The sequence below is a fragment of the Panthera leo genome, chromosome B4 (genome assembly GCF_018350215.1).
Source record: "Panthera leo isolate Ple1 chromosome B4, P.leo_Ple1_pat1.1, whole genome shotgun sequence".
Classification (NCBI taxonomy): Eukaryota; Metazoa; Chordata; class Mammalia; order Carnivora; family Felidae; genus Panthera; species Panthera leo.
Window position 1 is genome coordinate 39,080,270 of NC_056685.1, and position 22,574 is coordinate 39,102,843.

Consider the following 22,574-nt stretch of genomic DNA (forward strand, 5'->3'; position numbering starts at 1 on the left):
AGAAAATTCCAGGCCTAAGTGCCCCATTTTCCCATATCGCTTCAACTTAGCCATTTAAAAATGTAAAAAAGCGTATTTCTACTATTATTGTGAATTTCAGAGAAGGCTCAAAAAAAAAAAAAAAAAAAAAATCCACTGTCGTGGCGAAAGTGCATTGGCAAAGCTTGTGCTCCGCTTTGGTAGACCGGATGCGGAAGGGCAATATCTTGGGAACTGCGTGAGCCAGCTGTTCTTCTCAGTGCGCATGCGCCGCAGCAAGGATGGCTGGTAATCATTGGAGGGCTGGTGGCAGGGGGCGGAGAGCTCTAGTGTCTGGTTTTGGGCGGGAATTGAAACAGCCACTGCTGCCAACAAGAGCTTGAAAGCTGCAAACTTTCAGCCTTGGAGGGGGCCATGGTGCGGCCTGTGAGGTGGGTAGTTCATGACATCTGCGGGGATGGGAAGAAGCAGGAAGACGCCGTAGGCAACTTGGCCTGCACACGATTGACGGGAAAGGGCCGAATAGGACGGTGGGTAGCGAAGGTGGGATGGACGGTTTCTGTGGAGCTCTCCAGCCTCCACTGAGAGCCGCCCATTCCACAGCAGTATCCTAGCATCCTACCTTTATCCTTCTATGCCTTCCTTTGCAGCAATTGCCGATTCTTTTACTGCCCCCCACCCAGCCATTTAAATAAACCTTTGGTCTGTTAGCATTCGAACAGCGCTTTACATTTCAACCATCTCCTACTCACGTGTTACTTCTTTATTTTATCACTATAGTTCTTTGATATAGCAGTCTAGATATTCCTGTTTTATCGATTTAAACTCCCAGGCATAAAGGCCAAGTTAACGGAGTCACACAGCTAGTGAGTGGCAGGATAACACTCAAACCTAAATCGTACTGGTTCCAGAGCCTCTGTGTTTTCCATTATACTATTTGAAACTATTGCTCTACTTAACCACAGTGGAGTGCTATGGAGGCCTACAGTCAGCCATTCATTTAGAAAGTTATTGTAATAAGGATTAATATATCCCACTAGGTGTGGGAGGTTACAGGGGTGAGGGTAGGGGGCCACAAATACCGCAAAGTGATAGAAGGAGGAAAGTCTTTCTGTAAGCACTGTAGTTAGGATGTGCCTCTCTGCGGAGATAATACATGATCTGAGACATGAGTGATGAGAAAGAGCTAGCCAGCGAAAATCAGGGGCAATCCATGTAGAGGGGACAAAAGCCAAGGCCCTGAGCTTGACTTTGTTTGAGGAAGAGAAAGAAGGCCTCTAAAGCTGTAGCATTAACAAGCAGTGGGGAGAATTGTAGGGGATTAAGGCAGAGAAATAGGCAGAGGCCAGAGTAGGTAGGACCTTGCAGGCTTTAAAAAGGAGTTTGGATTGTATTCTACGAACAATGGGAAGTCAACAGAGAGTTTTAAATAGGGCAGGAAAATCTAATTTTGGTTTTATAAAGTTCACTGGCTGCTGGTGGAGAAAGAATGGGAGATAAGGTGACCAGAATGGCAACAAGGAAACCACTACATCATTAGATAGCGGTTTGGAGTAGGATGTTATCAGTGGACATGGAATGGTATAGATGGATTTGGGGTATATTTTGGAGATACTGCTGACAGAACTTGCTGATGGAATAGATGTGGAGGTTAAGGGGAAAAAAGGATGATTTCACAGTGTTTTTGGCCTGAGCTACTGAATGGTCGGTCTTTGTACTAACCAAGATGAGGAAGACTAGGAAAGGGAACAGGTTCAGGAGGTGTGGGGGATCAGGAGTTCCATTTTGAACATATGAAGTCTGAAATGGATTTTCAGTATGTCCACCCAAGTAGCGAGGACATAATCCCTTTGTCTGGAACAGCAGTTGTCAAAGTACGGTCTGAAGACCCCCAGGGTTCCCTGAGGCCCTCTGAGGAGGTCCATGAGGTCAAAACTATTTTCACAATAATCCTAAGACATTGCTCACTTTTTTCATTGTTCTATCATCTGCACTGCAATGGTGGTGTAACTGCTGGCACCTGAGCATGAATCAAGGCAGTGGCACCATATTGCACAAGTGTCATTGTATTCTTTCCTGCTGCACATTCAGGGTACAAAAAAAAAAAAAAAAAAAAAAATACCAGTTTCACTTAAGAATGTGCTTGATGAAGCAGTAAAAATTGTCATCCTCACTGTAGCTCAATTACTGAGCATATTCTTTTTTTAAGAGTTTTTATTTTTACTATGATTCAGTTTCAGAATTTCTAAAGAGGCTTTCATATTTTATTCAGCTTTTAAAATTCATTAACTCCAAAGAGTAGGAGAGTAACAAGAGTATTCTTCATTTTAATATTCTACATGAGGAAATGAAATACATACATAAAGTACTTCTATGGTGGTTGTCTTCAGGCAAAGCACTTGTGAGATTGTTTGAGTTGGGAGCTGACCTGACCTCTTTTTCGTAGAATACCCATTTTCCTTGAAAGAACAAGTGACCTACTAGGTTATTCACACTTGGGTGTTTGGTGGAAGGTAGAAAAGAAAACTACAAGGCCATTTCATTTAGTGCTTAGAGGAAGAATGAAGAAAGTGAATTTGTTTTTTTTTCACTTTGAATATCACTTTTTTCTAATGGTTTTCTAAAGTAGTATGAAGATTCATTTGAGGTGGTAGGTACAAAGTCACCATTGTTTCAACGTCCGTTGCATAAAGAACATTATTTAGTATTGTGGGGAGATTAAAAAGAGAGAGAAAATATCTTTAAGTGTCAAGTTTATAATCTAGTAAGAAGACAATGCATATATAAAACAAAAGAATAGATACAACAGGAACTTATAAATGCCCCACAGCAATTAAACAGTATATAAATTGTGCTAATGATATTATTTTTATTTTGAGGGTTATCTGAATTATTTTTTTTCCTTATCAGGTATATCAAGTATGGTTATAACTATTTTAGCTAATGCTAAGTCCCTACTGTAAAATCCAACTTCTTTTTTTAAAATTTTTTTTAATGTTTATTTTTGAGAAAGAGAGACAAAGAGCATGATGAGTTGGGGAGAGGCAGAGAATGAGGGAGACAAAGAATCAGAAGCAGGCTCCAGGTTCTGAGCTGTCAGCACAGACCCCGATGCGGGGCTTGAACTCATGAACCATGAGATCATGACCAGACCCAAAGTCGTTTGCTCAACTGACTGAGCCACCCAGGTGCCCTGTCAAGTTTAAGTACTCTTAGGAGAATCGAAACACATTTTCATTTACTCAGACTGTCAATGGTCTTAAGGATTAGAGGTGGGAAATTGGCATTTGTGTAATTAAAAAATTGTCTTGCTCATAGGCATAAGAAATCGGTCAATTACTCACAGTTTGAGGACTCTGACAGTGATGGTAAGTAGAGATTCATATTTTTGCTTTAAAAACTTGGAAATTTATTTTCTCAGAATTCATATGACATATAGAACTCTAATATTGAACATATTACCCAATTGTATATGAGCTAGGGCTGCAAAAGTAATTTTCTAAGCATTTGGGATAATTCTACTGATAATTACACTGACAAGAATTATGTAGGTAAGTGATAAATGAACAGGACCTAGTGAAATGGCTCTTTAGATCTAAACTACTCTAGGTCCATGTTTCTCATAGTGTGGTTTGTCTCCTCCTATCTCTTTCCCTAAGAAGGAACACATTGTCTTTTGAAACACAAATGTGTTACAGAATATAATGTGAAATCCTCATTAACTGTACAATAAAATGAGACCTTCTATACCACTTTTTTTTTTCTTTTTAATGTTTATTTATTTTTGAGTGAGAGAGAGAGAGACAGAGTGTGAGCGGGGAGGGTCAGAGAGAGGGGGGAGACACAGAATCCGAAGGAGGCTGCAGGCTCTGAGCTGTCACCACAGAGCCTGACGCGGGGCTCGAACTCATGAACTGTGAGATCATGACCTGAGCCGAAGTCGGACGCGCAACCAACTGTGCCACCCAGGCGCCCCAACCTTCTATACCACCTCTTTATCCAGTCATCCGTCGATAGACATTTGGTGCTTTCCATAGTTTGGCTATTGTAAATAATGTTGTTATAAAAATTGGGGTGCATGTGTCCCTTCCAATTAGTATTATTGTATCCTTTGGGTAAATACGTAGTAGTGCAATTGCTAGATCGTATATTACTCAGCCATAAAAAAGAGTGAAATCTTACCATTGGCAACAATGTGGATGGAGCTAGAGGATAAGTGAAATAAGTCAGTCAGAGAAAGACAAAGACCATATGATTTCACTCACAGGTGAAATTTAAGAAGCAAAATGAACATGGGGTGGGGGAAGAGAGGCAAACCAAGAAACTGAGTCTGAACTATAGAGAACTGATGATTATAGAAGGAAGTGGAGGGGGGGTAGGTTAAATAAGTGGTGGGAATTAAGGAGGGTACCACTTGTGATGAGTACTGTGTGTTGTATGTAAGTGTAGAGTCACTAAATTGTACACCTGAAACTAATAAACTAATATTACACTGTGTGTTAACAGGAATTTAAATAAAAACTTGGAAAGGAAAAAAGAAACAAAAACAAGACCTTGAAGAAAGGTTGGGCATAGGCTATAGTCTATTGGGTTATATATTTCTTTGTCTCTGCTGTTAAGGGAACTTTGGTCAAAAAGTGTGAGAAACAGTTAGATTACATCATATTTCGAAATAGGTTTTGTATTTCTCAGACAGCGCTTTCTGTGAGTCAAATGTTCAGTTATCCAGAGGTTTGAAGGAACCTGTTTTTTGCATTGGGCTCAACTGTAAATGTGTCTAAGACTTGGGAGAAAATAGTGTAGACTCTGACCTGTAGCTTTTTATTACTGTTATCAGTATGTCACCAAATATTTATAAATTGACAGTAGTGTCCTAGACATTATGGGGTGGACGTGGTGGTAAGTCACAAGTTAACATATTCCAACATGGAAACTTGGCAGAGACAACATGTATTAATAAATGCTAACGCTGCAATCAAGACTACGTGTACCCTGAGGGTATTCATCCATGTGCTGCACATGTGTGTAAAAACTATCGCAGCAAGGGGGCGCCTGGGTGGCTCTGTCGGTTGAGTATCCAACTTCGGCTCAGGTCATGATCTCACAGCTCGTGAGTTCAAGCCCTGCGTCAGGCTGTGTGCTGACAGCTCAGAGCCCAGAGCCTGCTTCTGATTTTCTGTCTTCCTCTCTCTCTGCCCCTCCCCCAGTCATGCTCTGTCTCTCTCTGTCTCAGAAATAAATAAACATAAAAAAAAATTAAAAAAAAAAAAACTATCACAGCAGGTTTATGTTGAATGTCAATGGAACTAGATCACATTTTGTAGTGAATTGGCTTTTGATAGACTTATATTTTAATAAACAAAGGCCACTAAAACAAAGTTGAAAAGCATGAGTGAGAATAAAGACAAATAATATGCCAACATTTTTTAAATGATGGCAATTAAACAACTTTCTTAATGTTTAAACCTTGAACACACACTGTAGTGAATTTCAGCTGCTAAGAAAATGTTTTATTTCTTAGGAAAAGCAGTTTCATATTTTATTTTGTTTAATTAATTTATTTTTTATATATTCTTTTATTTTTGATTCACACATGAATAGATGACTTTATTTCTGCAACTGCACCTTTAAATAAAAAACCCAGAACAACACCAAAGGAGTTAAAACTAGAAACAAGGAAACCTAAACTGAAGAATCTCCAGAAAGAAGATATCCCATTGCAAGAGAAAACCCCTAAAAAAAGGTGAGAGGTAAGACATACAGTAAATATACATTCGATGTGTTAACTTAAAAGAGGGACAAATTTGAACTCTTGGTTTAATTTTTTTTAATGCTTATTTATTTATTTATTTGTTTATTTGAAAGAGAGAGAGACAAAGCATGAGCGGAGGAGAAGCACAGAGAGAGTGAGACACAGAATGTGAAGCAGGCTTCAGGCTCTGCGCTGCCAGCACAAAGCCCGACATGGGGCTCAAACCCACAAGCCACGAGATCGTGACCTGAGCCAATGTCAGACACTTAACCGACTGAGCCCTCCGGGCGTCCCTTGAACTCTTCATTTAAATTAGAACTTGAGCCCAGTCGTAGGTATTATTTTATTTAGTGCATGTAGGAGAACAGGGATGTACCATTAATCCCCTTCTGACTTTCTGCCTTAAAAAAGAAATTCACAAACATGTTAGGAAATATTCATTTAAGTATTAAGTATTCATTAAAGTATTCATTAAGTATTCATTAAAGACAATTACAAAGTTTAGGAGGTACAGCTTACTTTTATAGGACTGTATATCTGTCTCTAAAGTCTTCAAGTCTTACAAGACTACTTTGTTTAAAATTACAATCTGTAAAGATAGTTTTATAAAAATTGAAACCATGTATTTTTCTGCAGATAAAAGATATTTTTTCTTTATATTGTTTAGACTGGTCCAGCACTGAAAAGGTCCTATAGTTTCTAGATGAATTCTGGATTTCCACTAGTTCCAAGAGAGAAGAGAGAATGAGGGAAGGAAGTCCTGAGAGGCCCCAAACCTGAAGTATGGAGAGGAGATTGGCAGAAGGGGACTATTAACAAATGGAACATGGGGGATGGTGTGGTTCACTGCTGCAAGCTGGAGAAAAGCTCATTAACACAGAGAAAGTTACCCCATGTCCTGCTCATTACCTTTTTCTCTTTTTTTGTTTTCAGTTTTGAGATTCTTGTGCTAGGTTTAAGTACAGTGGGAAAAAAAAAAAAAAAAAAAACCACCTACAAATGAGAGAGAATATTTGCAAATCATATAATTGATGAAGGATTTGTATTCAGAACATATAAAGAAGTCTTACAATTCAACAGTAAATAGATTAATAACCCAATTTACAAAATGGGCAAAGGATTTGAGTAGACATTTCTCCAAAGAACATCTCCAAGTTAATAATAAGCACATAAAAGATGCTCAGCATCCTTAGCCATCAGGGAAATGCAAATCAAAACCATGGTGAGATAATACTTCACACCCTTTGGGATGGCCATAATCAAAAAGACAGACAATAACCAATGTTAATGAGGATGTGGAGAAACTGGACTTCTTGTACATTGTTGCTGGGAATGTAAAATGGTACAGCCACATTGGAAAGCAGAGTAGCAGTTCCTCAAAATGTTGAACATGGGGTTATTCTATGACCCTGCCTAGGTATGTACTCAAGAGAAATGAAAACATATACCCACACAAAAACTTGGACACAAAGCTTCACAGCATTATTCACAATAGCCAGAAAATGGTAGCAGTCCAAATGTCTGTCCAACTCATGAGTGGATAAATAAAATGTGGTCTGTCTATACACTGGAATATCATTCAGCAGTAAAAAGAAGTACTAATACATGTTACGACATGGATGAACCTTGAAAACATGCTGAGCAAAAGAAGCCAGACATAAAAAGTCCACATGTATGATTCCATTGACTTGAGATGTCTAAAATAGGTGAGTCCATAGAAACAGGAAGTAGATTAGTGTTGCCAGGTGCTAGGGGCGGGTAAGCAGGGAGTGACTGCTAATGAATATAGGGTCTCTTTGGGGGTGATGAAAGTATTCTGAAAGTAGGTAGTGGTGATGGTTTCTCAACTCTGAATATACTTAAAGACTGCTGAATTGTACACTTTAAAAGGGTGAGTTTAATGCTGTGTGAATTATATCTCAATAAAACTTATTTTTAAAAAATAAATCCTTCAAGGTGCATCTCAGTATTTCGTCCTTTATATAACTTTTTTCTTAAATCTGTCTTTGATTTCTTTTCTTACACACCCTAACACTCTGACCACCTTTAATAGGAGACATAATAATCTGCTCATATAGGAAAATTATCAGTATGTCTTATTTCCCTACCCTCCTCATTAATTGCAGACTCCTTCAGGGTACTTTTAATATTCTATTTAGTGCAGTGCCTCATACACAGTAAGTACTTGGTGACATATTTGTTAAAGTCTAGATTGGGAGGAACAGTTTAATAAAAGAGCTATAATACCTGTCTAAGGAGGTGTGAGTGAGGTCAAAGAAGATTTCTAAGTGGATTTTTGAGGAAAGTCTTTATTCTAGGTTGAGCAGATGCTTGGCGTTGGTAACAAGGACTGACATTACCCTGAAAGGAGGCAATACGTACAACAGCACAGACTGCTGCTCTTTCAATCTCGTATGCACCTGTATCATGACATTACTTCACATTAGCAGTCTTAACCATTAAAGTCAGTTATGATCACGATTACTGTTTAGAAAACATTTTTGTGAGGTTAGCAGCTCTTAAATAGTGATTCAGAAAAATCTCAGATTTTGCTGTTTGGTTGAGATTGATATTTTTAAAAACTCATTTTTATTTTTTTGCCTCCCTTTAGGATGGCTTTAGATGACAAGCTCTACCAGCGAGACTTAGAAGTCGCACTTGCTTTATCAGTGAAGGAACTTCCAACAGTCACCACTGATGCGGAAGAGGCTCAAGATAAAAGTAACTTTACTTTCTATATATTTCTTTTTGTAACCTCATTGCTTTTGTAATTGTGTCTCCGGATGAGCCTTCATAGAGGAAACAATAAGAGTTTAATACTTTGGATAGCAAATGGAGCAACTGGCATAATTAGATTCCGTGCTTTATTCTGCATGAATGTCGTTCATGCACACGCATCTCTCTGCTTAACACCTGATGCCAACTCTGGACTAAGTCATGGACTATGAGCTTGGATGCAAGTCACTTTTGTTTACAGTGGAAATTTAATTTCTTAAGCAAATGAATTGGTCTATACAGTCCTAATAACCCATCTCTTTTCTCTCAAAATTCAAATTACTAGTGAGGGTAATTTTTATTATTTACGAAGGCTGAAGGTACTAGTTTGGTTAGCAGGCTCAGTGGACTTACAAGATGTAGGACTTCTGGATTTCTCTGGGTTTTTCTCCTTCGATTTTTCTAGCAACTGTGTAGCAGATGGCAATATTGATACTCTGGAGAGGCAGAAATCATTATTCTTGGAAAAGACATTCAAACTGTTAGCATGCTTTTTGGATGAAATTGTTTTGACTTAGCTTCTTTTATGTTGGAGGATATTTTTAACTCATTAGCTCATTTAGGGGTATAGATGTTTCAGTCATTATTGCCTACTATTTGACAGTAAATAAAACACTGTTGATTGATTAGGGAGCCGTTTACTAATCAGGAAATGAAAGAAACAAAGAGAATTATCTTATATCCAAAACTGAGAAAATGGAACTCATCTCTCTCCTGTAAGGGCTGGTAGAATATATAGCAGGATTTCCTTGGAAGTACCACTTCTCATAGATTAATATACTTTATAGCACTGGGATTTAATAGTACAGTTACCATAACTCAAAGTCCTCTTGAAATACTTTAGATCATTTTAAGGTTATTATAATGATTGAAAAGTCTTTGTTAGTAAAAGCATGTATCTATTACACAGAAATGATAGTTAGTATTTATTGACTGTTTCCTATGTGCTGGGCACTACAGTAAGCAATTTCTACATGTGACCCACTTTGATCCCCCACAATACACCTAATTAGTCCACGCTCTATTTTTTCTCTCCACAATATAGATGAGGACATTAAGTCTTAGGATAAGCCATATTCCCATACTCGTGTAGCCAGTTGGAGGGGTAGAGCCTGAATTTCAACTTAAGTCTAAGTGTGTTTGATTTCAGAGCCCAACTCCTAAACCGTATGCTGACCTTTCCAAGGTAAGTCATACTAGCTTGAGCTTGGATCATTCATCTGTATCTGAATGCTTTTACATTTGAACACCAGTTTTCCTATTTCTACCCATTGACTAAGGTGCATCTGTATCTTTTTCCTTCCTCCTTATCTTTAGGCATTGAAAAGTGTGACAGTCGTGAAAGTGAAACAATGAGTAAGGCCCCTCATATCTCCAATTGCAGTGTAGCCAGCGATTATTTAGGTAAGCTTTGATATTAATAATAATACTAATTTTTTCTATCAACAAGCTATTTTTCTAACTTCTATTTCAATACCTGACACTGTAGCTAGAACCAAGATATTTAAATTTGTCAAGGTTCTCTTCACCTCCTCTCCTTTGTTTCTTTGTGTTTTAGTCTTTTTCTCTTTTACTGCAGACCAATTTTCCTTTTCTTCCCTGGTGGAAGGTCATGACTACCGGTGGCTTCTAGTTGATAGCTGTTGACCACTGAAGAAAGGGGCTGCATCTTCCCTGCTCCACTTTTCAGATTTCTTGGGGAAAGCCTCCTCAGTTGGGTCTCACACTTATTCTTAAACTAGACTCTGTTGTCAGGATACTGACGTTTATCATGGTTGTGCCAGATTGGACTATGTGATCTATTAGAAGCAGCGGAGGAATGAAGCTGGGCAGATAAAAACAACGGATGTGATAGAAGTCTATTTTGCAGTTCTTTCAATATTATCTGTCACAAAAAGTTTTCTGTTGGTTTTTATGCCTCTCCTGAAGATTTGGATAAGATTACTGAGGAAGATGATTTTCCTGGTGTTCAAGGGAAAAGAAAAGCAGCATCAAAGGCTATGGTACAACAGAGGAAGATTCTTCTGGAAGGCAGTGATGGCGATAGTGCTAATGACTCTGAACCAGACTTTGCAACTGGTGAGTTATATCCTACCTCCAAATTAAGCCTATGGAAATTCAGTAAAAATTTCTTAAAGACCATTAGTGGATGCAAAGCACTGTGCTAAATGTTTGGTATATGCAAACTTGAACTTACAGGACAGTTACATCCAGCTCTGCCATTTGGGGAGAAGCTTCATGTGGAGGTGACCTTTAAGCTGTACCTTGAAAAATAAGTAGTATTTACACAAACTAAAAGGGTAAAATAGCGTTCCTGACTGATAGAAAAGCATCAACAATGGCATAGACAAGCACACACAGAAGAAAGTAATCAGGAAGCCTGTGGCAGAGAATGTTCTAGAAGAGGCTAAGGAGGCAGGCTGGCACTTTCTAAGAAGTGTACACTTCTTTCTATAATACTAGAAATCCATGAAGTATCTTGGGGATGAAGTGATATGAAACCTATATTTTTATTTGTGACTTTGTTTTTCAGATTCATTCAGAAATTAGGGCAAATGGGAAGCATAGTGACCTGGACAGAGCATCATAATATATTAATTAAAAATTAAAATGAATAAATCCATAAATTTGTGCCAAATCGGATGCTATATTTTGATAGATTTTAACATGCTATTGACAAATGGATTTGTTCATCAACATTTTATAAATATTTGAGTATCTGTTATGTGCATTATATTGAAGACACTACAAATACAGCAGTGAACAAAACAGAGCTCCCTTAAGAAGCTTAAAGTCGAGTGAGGGGACACAGACAGTAATGAAATGTAGAATGTATCAAGTGTCATCGTAGAAGAGCTATGTAGAAGAGGAAGACAGAGTAGAGCCCAGACGTCTGCCTTTTGAACCAGTACCTGCCCCTTTATATGACCTGGGTCATCCCAAAGCAGACAGTCTAGGGATCTTACTTTGAGAAACACTGATGTAACTGGAGCACCGGAAAGTAGGAGCCACGGAAAGAAAATGCCCTGAAGAAGCATAGTAGAGCATGGACTGAATGTTTCCCAACTTAAGGTTACTTAATACAAAAAAGCCCAAAATAAGAAAATAACTCCTTGTCAGTTTAATTGTTTCTTCAGGGATATGATTGTGGCACTTCCAGAATGTCATTATCGTTATTTGACACATGCTTGTCAGAAAAATCAGTCAACAATTTTAAAGTTATAAATTGCAAGTCTACTTAACATGCCAATGAAATTAATTTGTCTTTAATAGTGGTTAAAAATGTTTGTGTGGAAATGAAATCAGTTGCTTTGTTTGCTGGGTTTATGTAATTAATGGGTTATGTTTCTAGAGGTATGATAGAATTTGAAAAGAATAATATTCTCTTATTTGCATTCCAACCTCATATATTCTCTCTCTAATAATTTTATAAAAGTAAGTTTTTATCGAGATTATAATTTGGATAGTGACTTTAAAGTCGCCTCTATGCCTTTGAAAGGAAGTTGTTAAAATCTCCAAAAACACAAATGGCCAAAAAGCATATGAAAAGATGCTCAATATCAGTATCATTAGGGAAATACAAATCAAAATCCCAATGAGGTGTCATCTTACACCCATTAGGATGTCAAAAAAACAGAAAATAACTAGTGTGGTAAGGATGTGGAGAAATTAGAACCCTTGTTCACTCTTAGTGGGATTTCCACCATGGAAAGCAGGGTGGCAGCTCCTCAGAACATTAAAAATAGAAGTATCATGTGATCTAGCAATCCCACTTCTGGGTATATATTCAAAAGAATTGAAAGCAGGGTCTCAGATATCTGCACACCCATATGTATAGCAGTGTTATTCACAGTAGCTAAGGGGTGAGCAACTCAAGTGCCCATCACAGTTTAATGGATAAACACCATGTGGTCTATACATACAATAGAATTTCAGCCTTCAAAGGGAAGGAAATCCCATCATGCGCTACAACTTGGGTGAACCTTAAAAACTTTATGCTAAGCAAAATAAGCCAGTCACAAAAGACAAATGCTGAGTGGTTCCACTTATAAGAGGTATCTAAAATAGCCAAATTCATAGAAACAAAATAGAATGGTAGTTAGATGAGAAGAGAAAGGATCATTTGTGACCTTCGGCAGGGAAAGAAAAATGAAAATTGGAGAGAACATAGACTTTTCTTAAGGACATCTAAAGATTCACAGAATCCGTAACCCCCTTGTTGGGGCCTTTCAGCTTCACCAATTTGGTATGCTAATGACTTGGAATTCTGGGAGCTCCACTTACCACCACCAGATGATTTAACTGCTTTTTCTGTTGACTGATGATGGTCAGTTGGACCTTACCGTTAGATAAGTTTGATAAGTAGAGTTTAGCCAGTTGCTACCATTTATTCTCTCAGGCCAAGAAAAGAACACATGCACTACCAGAACTGTGGGATACATAGGAAGTTTGGTCCTTCTAGAGTCTATATTTTGAAACTTTGGAGAAACTCCACTACTTGCCCTCCCTGAACCTAGGTCCTTTTGGGACTCCAGAAATAATTATTTGATTTTTCTTTTTTCTTTTTTTTTAATCTTTATTTATTTTTGAGACAGAGAGAGACAGAGCATGAACGGGGGAGGGTCAGAGAGAGAGGAAGACACAGAATCCGAAGCAGGCTCCAGGCTCTGAGCACAGGCTCTGAGCCTCAGCACAGAGCCCGACGCGGGGCTCGAACTCACGGACCGTGAGATCATGACCTGAGCTGAAGTCGGACACTTAACTGACTGAGCCACCCAGGTGCCCCAATTATTTGATTTTCAAAGTACTATATATAGCAGCCTTCGTGTGGTCTGCTGGCATTATATGGCTAATTCTATAGAACCCAGTAATCGTCATGTGAATATGTGGGTTGATTACTCTCATGTGTTTTTAAGTTTTTATTTGTATGGAAAGACAGAATAAGGAAATAGTAATTTGAAGATCATAATGACATTGTTAATTTAGGCAAAGGCCATCAATGAAAAGCTGACGAGGATCTTCACGATGAGAATTCAGGCTGGCGGCAACTGTGCCAACCAAGAGTGGGACAACCATATGTTCTATGCTTTCTGATCTGATATAATAGGAAGTACAGAGCATTCTTATGAAGTACATTCTTACAAAAAAATAACAAGGTGAGCCTGATTCTAATTGGGCCTTGAGAAAATTCCAGCTCACAGAATAAGCAAAACGCCATGAGGAAGGAAGCAGACAACAAATGCAGAATGTCAGAAGTTCTATAGGACAACTGACTTGGTTACTTCAATAGCTCTATTTTATTTTATTTTATTTTTTTTTTAAATTTTTTTTTTCAAAGTTTTTTATTTATTTTTGGGACAGAGAGAGACAGAGCATGAACGGGGGAGGGGCAGAGACAGAGGGAGACACAGAATCGGAAACAGGCTCCAGGCTCCGAGCCATCAGCCCAGAGCCTGATGCGGGGCTCGAACTCATGGACCGCGAGATCGTGACCTGGCTGAAGTCGGACGCTTAACCGACTGCGCCACCCAGGTGCCCCAATAGCTCTATTTTAAAGTGATTAAACGGTACCTGGGTGGCTCAGTCAGTTAAGTGTCCGACTCTTGATCCCAGCTGAAGTCTTGATTTTGGGGTCGTGAGTTCAAGGCCCCATGTTGGGTGTGGACTGGATAGAAGATTATACCAAGAAACTATCGTTGATACTGTAAGATATGATAATGACGTTGTTGTGTTTTTTTAAAAAAAGCTCATGTTTTCTAGAGATGCAGTGTGAAGTATGTACAATTGTAATGACCTGATGCCTCAGACTTATTTTAACATACTTCCAGAAGAAAAGGAAGAAGATGAGAGAGAGAGAGAGAGAGAGAGAGAGAGAGATGAAACAGATGTAGCAAAGTATTGATGAATATTGAATCTGAGTGCTGTGTTACTGTTTCAGGTTGTGTATGCTTGAAAAACTTTATGGATATTTATTTTTATATAAAATATTTCCTACAGATAGGTAGATATTATATGTGATGGGCATAACAGTTATCTCTGAGTGGTGAGATTAGGAGATTTTCTTTTGCCTTAATACTTTTTTGTTGTGGTCTACATTTCCTGCAATAAGCATACACTGCTTTTATAATTAAAAAAAAAGTAAAGTTTTTATGAATATAGTCCTAATAATCCTTATTTACACTTAGCATTCAGAATTTATTATTTACAAGACATGGTTTTCTGACCCCCTCCCTCTCCTTGGCCCTCCCCCACCCAAAATAGAAGAATCGTTGCTTGACTATCAGCTATTCTTTGTGCTTATTCTCAGAGCAGCTGTAGCTCCTTAATCTATTACTTCTCTGGCTTGTAGCATCGCAGTAGAGAGAAGGGTTTGTGGGAAATAACAGGTGTGCCCAAATGAAATCATATGTAGGATTATAAGTTAAGATGTTGTGGTATGGTTAGTCTGTTCTAGATTCCCATTGGGTTTCTATTCTAGAATGTCGAAGTTTATGTGATTAAAGGAAGGTATAATGTTACTATCACCATCAAGGTCATTGTTTTGAAAGAGTTGGTAATGTTGTACCCTATCATTCTTTTCGAAAGTCACTGAATTAAACTGGAAACATTGGAAGCAAAGATTACTGATGGGAACTATAATGATAATAGTAAGAGCAAACAATTCTGTTTTGCTTGTTGTCTGCCAGATGTCATTCTAAAGGCTTTGCCTCTATTAACTCATTGAATCCACACAGCAACCCTATGATGTAGGTTTTATGGTGATCCTCATTTTACACATAGAAAACTTAAGCCGAGTGAAGTGAGCGCCCTAGGGTCACACAAAGTGTGAGCTGAGGGGCCAGGATTCAAACCCAGGTGACCTCTCAGTGACTGCGGTGGCATAGCGTAGCAGGAGGCGCACAAGACTCTAGTGCAAAGGCTGTAAATTCAAGGCCATAGAAGCCCATTTTTTGTTTAACTGAAGTAAATTGACAAGCAATGTTGTGTTAGTTTCAGGTATACATGGAAGCCTCACTTTTTAGAACAAAGATCAAGTATATGCAATCCTCTTGTTTTAGGTGAAGAGTCTGAGGATGACTCTGATTTTAGTGAGAGTGAAGATAATGATGAAGACTTCACTGTGAGAAAAAATAAAGTGAAAGAAATTAAAAAGAAAGAAGTGAAGGTCAAATCCCCAGTTGAAAAGAAGGAGAAGAAACCTAAATCCAAATGTAATACTTTGGGTAAGCTTAATCCAAAACACTAACTTTATAAAACGTATTTGGTTTATTTGTGTTTTTCTTACCTTTGCCTTTGTTCTCCGTAACATTTTGCCAGTGTTCATTTCTAGCTAAGAAACGTAGATGGAAGGAGGGATGGGGAAGGGAGAAAAGCAGACGAGTTCTGCCCACTGTCTACTGCCTACCAGCTCTTACTAGAATTACCCTCCACTAGCACTGATGGCCACCCTCTGAGGTAGCTATTATCACCTGCATTTGATAGTGAGAAAACTGAGGCTCAGACAGGTTAAATAATTTGTAGGAATTCTTACAGCTAATTAAATGAGGAGCTAGAATTTGCACCTAGTTTTGTCCATTTAGAGCCCAAGTTGTAGCCACTGGACCACATTTTTTCCAGGCAGTTAACAGGGAAGTTTACATGATTCTAATTTCTTGCTTTCATGCTTGACTTAGTCTTTGATTTGAGAACCCTTTTGCTATGTGTTTTAGGGCTTTTTTGGTTTTTCTTGAGTTCATAATATATAATAGATTATTATGAACTATAACTTACATTAACTTGATTTTTCTTTACTTATCGATATATATTTTTCTGTCTTCATTGTTTGAAACTAAGATTTCCATTATTCAGACTCCATTTATTGGTGCTGGGAGCTGCTGTCACCTTAACTAGTGTGGTGCTGAGTACTTACTGAGAAATAAGGACTAAATACTGATTCATATTCCTCCCTCTACTGTATTCTGAATTAATAAGGTTTTAATTAGTGTCTTTTTAAATTGACAAATTCATCTGGTTTTCAGAAATTAGGTTTTAAGTGCAGTGGGTTTTAGATATAAAACTGTATATTAGTTTCCAATTGCTGCCATGACAAATAACCACAAACGTAGTGGATTAAAACCACAAATTTATAATTTTATAATTGAGGAGGCCACAAGTTCAAAGTGCTTCTCACTGCACTACAATCACGCTAGTAGCAGGACTGTGTTCCTTTGTGGAGGCTCTGGGGGAAAATTCCTTTTCTTGACTTTTCTGGCATTTAGAGTCTGCCTGTGCCCTTTGACTGGTGGTCCACAGGGGTCCATTTCCACCTTCAAGGCCAGAAAAGGCAGGGACTTTCTCACATCACATCACTGATTCTCTCTCTCTTTCTCCTGGTTCTCACTTTCATTTATAAGGACCCTTGTGAGTACATTGGGCCATCCACATAATTCAAGATAGTCTCCCCCTCTCAAGATCCTTAACTTAATGACATCTGCCAAGTCCCTTGCTGTGGAAGGTGACATACACGTGTCCTGGGAATTAGGATATAGACATCTTTGAGGGTCCATCCTTCTGCCTACCACAAACTGATATGAAAAAGTCATTAACAGTATGAATGTATTTTATATTTTCTTTGGATGCTTGTTTATGCTTCCTCACCAAGACATACTAAAAATTAAGAATAAAATGTTAGTTTACACATTGGAATTTACCATTTCAGGTCTACTGGATTGGAGCAAGTTGTTTCACAAGGAAGCTTAAAATATAATTTTAGTAGTAAAATTTAACTGCCAAATAATGGGGTTAAGAATTAGGAAATATGGAATATATTACTAGTCCCACTAGTAACATATGGAATAACCATTGAGAGTCTTTTCATCAGGCACATGTTACAATTTTTCCCTTGATAGAGAAAATTTTTGAGAGCTGTGCTGTCCAATATGATAGTCACTGGCTGTATACAGCTATATTAGACTTAATTAAAATTAAATAAACTTTAAAAGTGAATTCAGGTTTTGCTAACCCCATTTCAAGTGCTTAATAACAACATGTGGCTAGTGGCTATCACACGGATAGCACAGAATTTCCATCACAGCAAAAAAGCTTCTGTTGGACAGTGCTGATCTAGGGAATATAGAGGTTAACATTAAGAAGAGTATATAGTGAAAATGTTCATCTTCAAATACCTTTAGATATCCTTAGGTATATCACAGCAAGCATTATCTCAGAAGTGAATTTATATTCTACCTCTCCTCCCTTCATTTCCAGCACATTCCTCTCTCCCCCCACCCCAGACACCAAAACCTAGTCTCATTCTTGTGTTCATCTCTGGGTAAATGATACCATCCAGCAGTGTGCCCATGACAGGAACTTGCAAGTTATGATTATTTCTTCATCTCCATCACTATCTCCCCCCATCTAATTCCTAAAAGATCTCCAACTGCTGTTCTTTCCTTCATGCTCCCTGGGTTCAGGCCTTTATCACCTCCTACCTCTTTATAACCTGAAGAGCCTTCTAGGTGGTCTGCTTGCCATACGCTACCATCAGAAAGATGTGTTCAGAACACAAGTGTTCCCAAGAAAAACCAGTACATGACTGTGACTAGCCAGACACCTTCACTGGTGCACACAGCTCTTCATCAGTGATGTGCACCCTGTCCGTGTCTCTCTCCTTGACCTTCCTGCTCCAGCCATACTGAACCGGAGGCCGGTCCTGAGACCTGCTGCATTCTCCAGCTTTGCATGCTCTACTCCCTCTGCCTGGAAAACTTCCCTCTAACTCATCTTTCCTCTTCAACCTTCATTTGGCTCAAACTATCCTCAAACAACTTCCTTGTAACTTTTACCCCTATGCAGGTATGCATACAGATTGTAGGTTCCCTCCTGTGTATACCTCTAGACTTTGTCTTATCTCTTATCCCCACTGCATTATACACATGTCTTTACTTTTTTCCCCTTTCTACTAGAGTCTAGTGACCAAACCGTAAATTCCTTGGCAGCAGGATCTGTGAGCTCTTTGTGAACCTAGAGCCTAATATATTGTCTCACTGACACATACTGATGAGACGCCATTATATAATATATGGACTATGGAGCCAGACCTGGTTCCTAATCCTGGCTCAGGGACGCACCAGCTGGCATACTGCAGGCAGACTGCTCAGCCTGTCTGTTTCCTTATCTGGCAGTGGGGCTAGGAATATCGGTATGAGAGCTGCTCTAAGGGTTAAAAGCGATATATATGGCATGCTTACCACACTGCCTGGCATATAAATGCTCATTAAAGATGGCTGTTCTTAGGCTCTCAATAAATGTTTGTGTATAATTAGTTTCTCTAATTGATAATCTTGCCTTTTTAATTTTTATGAGATTATGTAACTTTATAATTTTTATACCTACCTGCCAGACTTATTCTTCCTCTATGAAAACCTTTTTCTATGTATATTTTTTAAAGTGACTTCAGGAGACTCTGCTCCAGCTTCTGTGAAATCAGAACTTCAGCCTTCACCAAAAAAGGTTTCTGGTTCTTCGGAGGTCACTAGGAAACCATTACAAATACGCAGTCCTTTGGCTGAAAACAAAAAACCTAAGTGGGTCCCACCAGGTATGGTATATTTATTGATTAAGGGCAGAGGCTTGGAAAATTATCACTGTCAGCTTTTTTTCCTAGTTGCAAATGTTATACCATATTATTACGCATTCTTCAAAACCAAGGTTTTTAGTTGCTGCATTTATTTGTCATTCATCATTCCCTTCTACTGAGCATCCAGATTGCTTATTGTTTTTTCAGAGTCATAAATAAGGTTACAAGAAGCACAGACATCCTTATTTTAGAAATCTGTGAGCACATCCTTGATTATTTTCTTAGGATAAATTTCTAGTAGTGGAATTACAGTGTCAAAGAGTGTCCACATTTTCAATTCCTGATGTTTATTTTTGGCAACAAGTCTGTTTGCTCAAGATCCATTGATCATAGTCTGACTGAAGCCTCAGGACCTGTACGTGGGACTTCTAGCATTTCACAAATGCCCTAGCAGACTTGACTTCTCTTCCCTTTGTGTTCTTTTGTTCCACAGCCAAGCCTTGCTGATCCTTCAAGAATTCTTTGGCTTTCACCCTTCCTGACATTACCAAAACCCTAGTCCAGGCCCCATTCATTTCATGCCCAAGCTACCTGTGGCTTCATAACTGGTCCTGTGTCCACTTCCTAGTCCAGTGAAACTGATACAGTTTTTCTTCCTTAAACACAATGTATATCTTCTCTAAGAGCCTCTCTGTATACAGTTTCCTCTGTCTGGTATGTCTCTCCCCCTTTGTCCCCTTTCCTTTTCTAAGTCCCTCCAAATCTACTCAGGTTTGGTTTACTTCTTTTCACTGACATTTCTTTTTTCTTTTCTTTTTTTTTTTTTTTTGAGAGATTGGGGGAGGGAGAAGGAGGGAGGGAGGGAGGGAGAAGGAAAGAGAGAATCTTAAGCTGGCTTCACACTCTGCTTGGAGCCCAAGGTGGGGCTCAATCTTATGACTGTGAGATCATATCTGAGCTGAAATCGAGAGTGGGATGCTTACCTTGACTGAGGCACCCAGGTGCCCCTTACTGACATTTCTTGATTGGTCCATAGTGGTCACTCCCTGATAACTAGGTATTAATAGACAGATTTCAGTCTGAGTCAGTATTTTTGTATCCTTTGGGTAAATGCTGATTCAAAGGGGCATGTGTACCCCAAGTTTATAGCAGCAATATCAATAATATCCAAGCTATGGAAAGAGCCTAAATGTCCACTGACTGATGAATGAATAAAGACAATGTGGTGTTCACACACACATAATGGAGTATTACTCAGCCATGAAAAAGAATGAAATCTTGTCATTTGTAGTAATGTGGATGGAGCTAGAATGAAATAAATAAGAGAAAGACAAATGCCATATGATTTTACTCATATGTGGAATTTAAGGGAAAAAAATGGAGCAAGGCAAATCATAAGAGACTCTTACTATAGAGAAGAAACTGGGGGTTGCTGGAGGGGAGGTGGTGGGTGGGGGGATGGGCTACATGGGTGATGGGCATTAAGGAGGGCACTTGTTGGGATTAGCACTGGGTGTTATATGTAAGTGATGAATCACTAAATTCTACTCCTGAAACTAATATTACACTATATGTTACTAGAATTTAAATAAAAGCTTGAAATATTAAAAAAAAAAAAAAGCATTAAAAGGAAAGGGTTTCAGTCTGAGGCTGCATAATTACTTAACGTCTCTTAATTACTTCATCTTCTGAAATATCAGGCATATCTTGATTCAACAATTCCGTACATTACTCAGTGCTCACCATGATAAGTGTAGTCACCATCTGTCAACAAACAACATTATTCTAATATTATTGACTATATTCTCTGTGCTATACTTTTCATCTCTGGGACATTTCTTTTATAACTGGAAGTTTGTACCTCTTAATCTCCTTTATCCCCCCCCCCCCCTTATCTATTTCACTCACCCACCCCAGCCCCAGTCAGAGAAGGCAAATACTATATGATGTCACTTAAAAGAACTAGTATAAATAAGTAAAAAGAGTATTGGTCGTGTTTACAGTTATTTAATATTTGAAAAAAAATAGATTCAAGGAGTATTTGGAAAAATATGGGATTTTTTAAAAATGCATTAGATTTTTCTACTACTAGAAATTATAACTGCATGCATTTCTTTATTCTCTATGCCTCTACAACCAATGTTATTTGCTCCCAACTTACCAACTTCAGCTTTCATGCTTAAAGTTTTGGTGTCGTTACCTTGCCTTCGGAGCATGTTTGAAAATAGGCAGTACTATATTCTTTCTAATCTTTAATACTGTTCATTCTTTTGATCTTGTTTGTAGTTTGAATAGAGCTTGTATACCAGAGTAATCTCTACTTACCTTTTTTTGCATCTTTTGTTTTGTAAGTTGATCTTTGTTAGGAGGTTTCTAACATCATCAGCATCAGGTGCTATGTTTTCTTTCAGCGATGTCCGGAAGCAGCAGCATCAGGAGCCCACTGGCAGGCGTGTCTGTTAAGTCTCCAAATCAGAGTCTCCGCCTGGGTTTGTCCAGATTAGCACGAGTTAAACCTTTGCATCCAAATGCTGCTAGTAGCTGAGTGTGATAGTAAACACATGTTTGATTAAGAGAATCACAGTTTTACAAGTGTGTTTATATTTGATTTGTGTTTATATTTAAGGAGGGTATCATAAGATAAAGGAATCCTTTAATGTCCTATAAATTGCCTCTACCCATTCCATGATGATATTCTCTGAAGCTATTCAAGATTTCAATAAGGGGTTTGTTTATCAGAATTATCTTGTAATGCCCTTTCCTTCTGGAGAATGTGTTCTATTTTTCCTGTGTATAATAAGTCATTGTCATTCAGTGGTTGTCAGTTTGACATGGAGAATGTCCATGTTGCATGCTATTCTTTTCTAGAAACATGATGCTCCTTTCTAGCTTTGTCTAATTTATGGCACCTTAACTGTAACTATTCAGAGTTTAAAAGGAAACATTCCCACTTTTTCCAGGAGACATTTCTGAAATCTTACTTAAGCTACATTGTCAGTTTAATTGCAAAAATGTTTCATATTTTAGTCAAATACTAAGAATTCAGAATTCATTTACCCATTAAAATGGTTGCTATAATGACCTGTCTCACTCAGAAGTAGATGTTTATTGTATAGCAAATAGAATTTCATGACATTTTATGAAGTTCTCATCAAAGCCTTTAATAAAAGTGAAAAAGTTTTGATATGCTCTTTCCTTGAGCCCATTGCACCTGTCTACATTTGTCTACATTTCATTAGGTTGTCTATATTTCATTATATTAAATGAATGCTTTATGAAAAAAAAAACAAACAACTTAGTCTTTTTGTTGTAAATATAAGGGGTGGGGGCTGGAGGGAGCTGTTTCTTCAAATCATCACTTTATGTTAAGCCGGTACCTTAGATGATGGCTGTCAAGTATCTGGTCATCTCTATTATGATATTAGATAATCCAGCTTTTCAGGAACTTAGCTCTGAACTTGCTATGAATAAAAGTAGTTATGGATATTTTACATTTTCTGGTGAGAGTTT

The 22,574-nt window shown here is 38.2% G+C and overlaps 1 protein-coding gene across 2 annotated transcripts; it reads left to right on the forward strand.

Annotated features, from left to right (window-relative positions):
• The first annotated feature begins 274 nt into the window (after positions 1-274).
• On the forward strand, positions 275-22,264 carry RAD51AP1 (RAD51 associated protein 1). Of its 2 annotated transcripts, none has more exons than XM_042948395.1 (9): positions 275-509; positions 3,298-3,347; positions 5,581-5,722; positions 8,343-8,452; positions 9,824-9,910; positions 10,436-10,585; positions 15,565-15,729; positions 18,936-19,085; positions 21,476-22,264. In XM_042948395.1, the coding sequence occupies exons 1-9, from the start codon at positions 394-396 to the stop codon at positions 21,607-21,609; spliced, it is 1,104 nt and encodes a 367-aa protein (XP_042804329.1). In that variant the 5' UTR covers positions 275-393; the 3' UTR covers positions 21,610-22,264. The 2 variants fall into 2 exon arrangements, with proteins under 2 accessions (XP_042804329.1, XP_042804330.1); XM_042948396.1 differs by having other exon boundaries at positions 275-410.
• The last annotated feature ends 310 nt before the right edge of the window (positions 22,265-22,574 follow it).